The following is a 7,499-nucleotide window of genomic DNA, read 5'->3' as shown; positions in this document are numbered from 1 at the left end:
TGACACCAAACTATCATTAATAATTATGTGTTTTTATTATAATTTAAATTCATATTTTTTAATAACTTAATTGTACAAATTATATATATATATATATATATATATATAATTATGTGTTTTTATTATAATTTAAATTCATATTTTTTTAATAACTTAATTGTACACATTATATATATATATATATATATATATATATATATTCATATTTTTTTAATAACTTAATTGTACAAATTATATATATGGGTTCAGGGCTCGATATTTTGAGGACCAGTGACACCAAACTATCATTAATAATTATGTGTTTTTATTATAATTTAAATTCATATTTTTTAATAACTTAATTGTACAAATTATATATATATATATATATATATATATATATATATATATATATATATAATGTGTTTTTATTATAATTTAAATTCATATTTTTTAATAACAAATTATATATATGGGTTCAGGGCTCGATATTTTGAGGACCAGTGACACCAAACTATCATTAATAATTATGTGTTTTTATTATAATTTAAATTCATATTTTTTAATAACTTAATTGTACAAATTACTAATTATGTGTGTTGATACAATTATTAACTTAATTGTACAAAGTTTGCATTTTCAACTACCAGTATAAGATACTTAAACAAAAGGAATTCTAAGCTAAAATACTACACATTACTACTCTACAAGGCTCTAAATTTTACTACGCTATAAGGGTCTATGTTTTACTACGCTAAAAAGGTCTGAATTTTACTACGCTAAAAAATAATCTAAACTAACCATAAACAACAAATAAATTTAATTGCAAATAAAATACAAAACGGTATGAAAAAATATATATATAAATCAGGATATTAACAGACAAATTTATTTTACTAATTTATATTTATTCGGATAAATTTAACATGCTAGTTTCGAAAAAAAAACACAAACCGAAATAGAACACATACAAATCAAATAATATACATTATTATAAATGTTTCAACTTAAAATAAATCGAAATACCTCGATTTAGAATTGTCGGAAAGCAAAAGGATATAAATTTTGACTCCGGAAGTGTGAATCAACAATAACACGAAGCTCTCCTCGAATGTGGGACCTACGTTCTTCGAGTTTTATGTGTCGGGGGACCCAAAAATTTTTTTTTTAAGAAACGGGCAGAATCGGTGGGGGACCAAGAAGAGGGGAAGGGTTTTAAAATAATGGCGGATGGATGAATTAGAGAAGAAGACGAAGGGGTATAAAATATCTATGTATAGCGCCACTATATCTGGCGCTATACATTAATAATGTATATATAGCGCCAGGTATTGTGGCGCTATACCTGGCCATGTCAGCTTTTACAGTATAGCGCCACAATACATGGCGCTATACCTTAACGGTGCCGTTATTGTTAGTATATAGCGCCAGGTATTATAGCGCTATATATAAAAAGGTTTTTTTTTACCACCTATTTGTGTAGTTTGAGTCCAAAAAAATAACATTTTGGTTCCGGATTCGGAAAAAAAAAAGGATTAGCAGTAGTTGCATAGTTTAACTTATCTCATAACTTTTTGATGTGAAATATAAAATTATATGACAAAGTTCACTAAAACATAATAAATAGCAAATATGAATACATCTTTTTAGGGATACAATAAATTCAATAATAAAAATCTTAAAAGCAAAACCCACGAAATTTAAATTTTGATCCACCTCCAGTTATGCATTAAAATTGATTTGAGTGATAGGTATTGCCATTATTCCACAAAATATTTGCTCCCACTTCAATTTCATATTTCTTATGAGGTGGATTCAGAATATGAGTTCAAATTCAAAATTCTGCCACAATCCTAAAAATTAATACCATTTACTTTTATCCGTCATAAAAAGTGATTGTCGGAGTATTGCGTTTTTATAGCACCAACATGACTAATTATACAAGCAAATACTTGTCTAGGGAAAACATAAAAATACAAAGAAAGCTAAATTTCACCTGGAAAGCAACTGAATCTACTTGTTTATATATTTTTTTTCACTTGTTTATATTTTTATTGGCTAACAACTGTCATAGAGTTACTAAACTATATATTGATGCGTTGAAGAAAAAATAAAAGAAATACTAGTTAAAATATGAGGTCGTGAGATAAAATTTTTAGTGACAAAACCTAGGCATGGTCTAACATTTCTTAGCTACACATTAAAAAAAAATTGGTTTCTCATCCGGTGTCCGGTACTCGCATTAGAGTCCGACTATTTCTGGATTCGCGCTGCGTAGGGCCCCATTGGATTTTTTCATACTTAGAGCTCGAACCCGAGACCTCTGGTTAAGGGAGGAGCAATACTCCCATCCAATGCACCACATAATCGAAGTTCTCCCTTTACCACACTTATTTTAATTAAGCATTTTATTTATATACACCAACACTCTAGACATCGTAGAACAATATATATATATATATATATATATATATATATATTAAATGTATTCTAAATATGTATACTTAATTCGAACCGGAAACAATAAGTTTAGCTGACCTCACAACTAGCCCGAGATCCACGTCTCAATATAATCTACAGATAATTTTTAGGTATAAGGCAAAGTTCATTTTTCTTATGCATGGTAATTCCAGGCCTGACATTTGTGTCAATGTCTTCTTTTTTCACTCCATAAGGTAACTCCCAATCAAATGCATAAAGAAGATTTGACAATGCAAGTTCCATGGATGCAACCCCAAGTGCAATACCTGCAGTAATTTTTATAAATTCAAGATTCTGAGCTTTTTGAAAATATGTATATTAGTTAGCAGCTGTAAATATTTTTTTGGCCGAGCGACAAAATGTGTAACTTTCACAAAAAAGTTGTGGGTTCAATTGAATACCTGGGCAACCTCTTCTGCCTGCACCAAATGGAAGTAACTCAAAATCTTGACCCTTATAATCGATATCACTATTCAAGAATCTCTCAGGTATAAATTCTTCTGGGTTTTCCCATATTTCAGGATCCCTTCCAATAGCCCAAGCATTAACATGAACTATGGTTCCTGGCTGAATTTCATAACCTTCTAATATGGTTTTTTCCATTGATTCTCTTGGAACTAAAATTGGAGATGGTGGATACAACCTAAATATTTCCTTTATCACTGCTTTGAGATAAGGCATGTTTTGGACATCTTCTTCATTTACAATGCCTCTCTTCCCAACTGATTTTCTGATTTCTGTTTGAACTTTTTTTATGGCTTTTGGATTCTTTATCAAGGCTGTCATTGCCCAAACAGTAGCAGCTGCACTAGTGTCTGATCCTGCAACTAACACATTCTACAAGAAAAAGAAAATAAAAGTTGTAAATTCATGAGAAATTCTCAAGGCAATAATAAACACATTTGTGCTATTTACAAGTATATTAGAAGTAGCAAAATCAATCCATGCAAATCATGAAAAATAACACTGACATTAATAGTACAAACCCGCAAAACAGTAAAACAATTAAAATAACTAAGAAATCGCAGAAAATTAGAAAGAAACTAAAGAAACTATACATAGAATATGAATACTTAAGTATCACAAAAATAAACAAAGCTAGACTGTCTAAATTAATCGATATAATATCTAAAACAGAATATAAATATGTTTGTCATCTAAAAGATAAAAGATGAATAAAGAAGAATTCGCACTAGAAGAGATAGACCAATTTATTGACTTGACCCGAATTAGTAGTTTAACTTGATGGTGAAATTGCAATCTAAAATTAAACATACAAAATCAACTTTGAAGATAGAGAATTATGAAGATTTGAACTAACTTAAACTAATAACTTCAGAAAACAAGTCTAACTTTCAATTTTTATTCAAAAAGCAAAATAAAAAATGAGGGTAGGTTTGGTCATGTTGAGCATATTGGGTTATGACTCATCATTTGACTTATTTTGTCCCAACCCATTTTGATTGAATTAAACTTTGTTGGGTTGGAACATGACCTATTTTGACCGTGTCCATGTATGGGCAGGTGTAGGTAAGTGAGAATTCCTTTTATATCCTCCAAAGTAAGATCAATTGGTGTTGATTGCTCTTTCTTCAATTGTAGCAAAACATCAACAATATCTCCTTCCATATATTTTGGCCTATTGGGATTGAGATGTTGCTCAATGAGTTCTTCATAAAAATTATCCAAATCCTTGAAAATCCTCTCAAGTCTATCTGTCAATCCACTTAATTTATCAATCCAACTTAAAGAAGGGAAAAAATTAGATACAAAGAAGCTAGCCATCATTGCTTGTGCCTCAGCTAAAAGATAATCAAATCTCTTCCTTTCATGTGCTTCTTCTTCAAACCTAACACCAAAAGCAACTCTACAAATAATAGTAGTAGTTAATGAAATCATTAACTTACTCAAATTGGTAATTTGTGAAGTAGAAGCTTGTTTTGATATTTTCTTAATCATTCTAAAGACTTCATCTTCGCGAATTGGACTAAATAATTGAACCTTTTTTAGACTAAAAAGATGAAGAACGCAAATTTTTCTCATGTTTCTCCAATAATCATTGTAAGGTGCAAAAGCAATATCACGACCATAGTAAGACAATTTTTGTTGGCCAAGAATAGATGGTCTACTACAAAATACTAAATCTTGTGTTTTCAATACTTCTTTTGCTAATTTTGCTGAAGAAACTACGACCACTTGAGCAGAAGCAAGTTTGAAGGAGAAGATTTTTCCATATTTCTTGGAAAGTTTCAAAAAATAGAGATGAGGGTTTAAAGTATCATATTGATGCAAATTTCCAATGAATGGTAAGCCTATAGGACCTGGTGGCAATGTGTTTTTTCCACCATTTTTGCATTTAGAAAGAAGGAAAATAAGAATGAAAGGAAGGGCTACAAAGAGTAGTAAGAGCATTATCGTTTTGTTTTGCCAACTGTCTAGTCATATGAAATATCTTTTATAGATGTTCTTATGTTAAAAACTTTCCTTTTCTTTGATTGAAGATTTAACTAAATTCAATGTGGGTCTAAACAAAAAAAAAATGTTTTGAAAAATTCCAGGGAAAATGTAACAGCTCGGCCCATTTATGATATTGTCCGCTTTGGGCCTATGCCCGCACGACTTTAAAATGCGTCACTAAATTTTAAAGTATGTCTACTTATATACCCAACATCTCTCCCGTGTTTTGTCGATATGGGATTCGCCCATGGTGTCACATACCCCCCCCCTTAGGGACTCAGCGTCCTCGCCGAAGTTTGCTCTACCACTGTTCAAACATAATGCACCACATCTTCAAATTTATACTCATAGCAACATGACACAAAGAGTAAACTATTATTTTGGGTGGTATGACCCTTTACAACCCCTTGTTATTTCCATATGGTCAAGGCGGGTGGCACTGTGGTATAAAGAAACTTCCTAGTGCAGATAATATTCCTAAAAATCGCACTCTGCTGGAATTTGAACAATTTTCAAGTATAAAATTATTTACCTCCGTTGGTGGATATCATGATATGGAAGCTCAAAATTCAAAAAGTAAAACACAAAAGAGATACGGTTTCAGTTCGTGAATATTACTATTATAAACTTCAGATAAGGAACGATGATGAGGATGAAAATTTTCATATAGGAAGATTATTGCAGCAATATTCATGGATGAATATATAAAATTAGAGACACAAAGGTTGGACTTTGTTTCATTCAATCAAGATTTGTTCAGAATGGGAATACTGCAAGGACTTCTTGATATTTTAAGATTTGGGGAACGAGATGCTTCTAATGTTAGAAAACAAACATTTCTCCCAAATTCTTTTGTAGGATGTCCTAGAGATATGTTTCAACGTTATATGGATACTATTACATTGGTACAATGTACGCACGAGGTGACGAGAGTCCGTACATAGCAAAAAGCATGTTTATGTCCGGGTTGACTTTGGACTTTATCATGCAATATTTGAATTATTTCACCACTGAAAAATTGCAAAATTTTGACCGCCAAAATGGTCAGAAATCAGTCGAAAATTACGAATTCCCGACTACTTTCCAACCAAAATTAGTCAGTCGGTAAATAGTTGGTCGGACGGAATCCGTTGGTGATTTCTGACCAAAGTAGTCGTAACATTCAAAAAGGTCAGATGACCAAGTATTTTCAAATTTCCAACCAAAGTGGTCGGAATTTTACCGACAGAATCGGTCGTAATAATATAAATAAAAATAATTATTTATTTAAAATTAAATAATAAAACTATATAATTTCTGACCGAATTAGTCGAAAATTAATAATTAAAAATAAAATTTTGTCACGACCCAAATCTCCCTCCGTAGGAGGTCGTGATGGAACCTAGTCTTAGGGGCTACATAAGCCTAAGATTCATTGAAAATAACAGTATTTAACTAACATCTGACAATAAGGGATAGAAATCTCTATACAATTTACAATCCAAAACCGGTAGTACAAGTCATAAGCTCTACAGAGCTTGCTAGACAACCTCTAAATACAATTGTTTCAAAATAAGGATAAACAGTGTAAATACAAAATCAGAGGGTGACTTCGAAACCTGCGAATGCAACAGCAGGTTTACCTTGAGTCTCCACAGCAAGATCTATACATCTAGTTAATTACCAACTGACTCCAAAATACCTGAATCTACACAAAAAATATTGTGCAGAAGCATAGTATGAGTACACCACAGCGATACCCAATAAGTAGAGGGACAGTCAAGACACCTACTGAACTAGATTACTTGGACAAGTATAAGTGGAGTATTAACAGAGTATGATATCTCTACAAAACAAAGCATAATGACAATAATGATACATTGCTTTTAATGAGAAACAGAAGTAACAATTAGCGGCGAAGCATAACAAGTAATAACACAGTATAGTAAGCTGATCACAGTCTACATCCAACAAAAACAGATAAAAGAAAGACAAGTAGCAACTCGACAAGGATAATCGCTATCACACCAGTTCTTTTTAATAGTCTCCACGAGGTATCATACCTCAATTATATTCACAAGCCACGAGTCTCACATTATGAACACTAAACACTTGGCACCTTGTGCCCTCATTTCAACTAGTAACTTGCACGGACAACTCACATATAGAAGGCAAGTGGACAATGGTGTGCATCAATACTCAATAATATCATGATCCATCATCTTAAATCGATAGGAGTGATTGAGTAGGTGTATGCTTGTGCAAGTGTTCTAACACAGTTCATGACAATTAGTAAGTATAGAGAAAATAGACAGCACGTAAGAATGTTTTCCCACAATTTTCACAAGATAAAACTCACACAGGTATGTGCGCCACTGCCCAAATATCAATCACAAGAATGCCCCCAGACCATCACAAGTCATCATAATCAATCCCTGACATAGCCCACCTTATCTCGCCACGTGCGCAATAGTGAAGTAAATGCACACCTTGTCTTTTCACATGTACATAATAATATTCCTACCTTATCTCGCCACATGCGTAACCCATATATATATATATATATATATATATATATATATATATATATATATATATATATA

General features: G+C 31.8%; 1 protein-coding gene across 1 annotated transcript; it reads right to left on the bottom strand.

The window, feature by feature from the left end:
• Positions 1–2,474: 2,474 nt before the first annotated feature.
• On the bottom strand, positions 2,475–4,879 carry LOC107771186 (6,7,8-trihydroxycoumarin synthase-like). Its single transcript, XM_075217520.1, has 3 exons — positions 3,996–4,879; positions 2,862–3,299; positions 2,475–2,726 (listed from the first exon to the last, which is right to left on the bottom strand). The coding sequence occupies exons 1-3, from the start codon at positions 4,870–4,872 to the stop codon at positions 2,554–2,556; spliced, it is 1,488 nt and encodes a 495-aa protein (XP_075073621.1). The 5' UTR covers positions 4,873–4,879; the 3' UTR covers positions 2,475–2,553.
• Between the last annotated feature and the right edge of the window lie 2,620 nt (positions 4,880–7,499).

This window comes from Nicotiana tabacum, chromosome 7 (assembly GCF_000715075.1).
Source record: "Nicotiana tabacum cultivar K326 chromosome 7, ASM71507v2, whole genome shotgun sequence".
Classification (NCBI taxonomy): Eukaryota; Viridiplantae; Streptophyta; class Magnoliopsida; order Solanales; family Solanaceae; genus Nicotiana; species Nicotiana tabacum.
This window is presented reverse-complemented; position numbering and strand designations above follow the sequence as displayed.

Excerpts from the sequence above, each read along its gene's own strand:
- LOC107771186 (XM_075217520.1), bottom strand. The coding sequence starts at position 4,872 with ATGCTCTTACTACTCTTTGTAGCCCTTCCTTTCATTCTTATTTTCCTT. Across the intron at positions 3,300-3,995 it reads GGATATAAAAGGAATTCTCA|AGAATGTGTTAGTTGCAGGA; the intron begins CTTACCTACACC and ends TCTTTTTCTTGT. Across the intron at positions 2,727-2,861 it reads AGGCAGAAGAGGTTGCCCAG|GTATTGCACTTGGGGTTGCA; the intron begins GTATTCAATTGA and ends AAATTACTGCAG.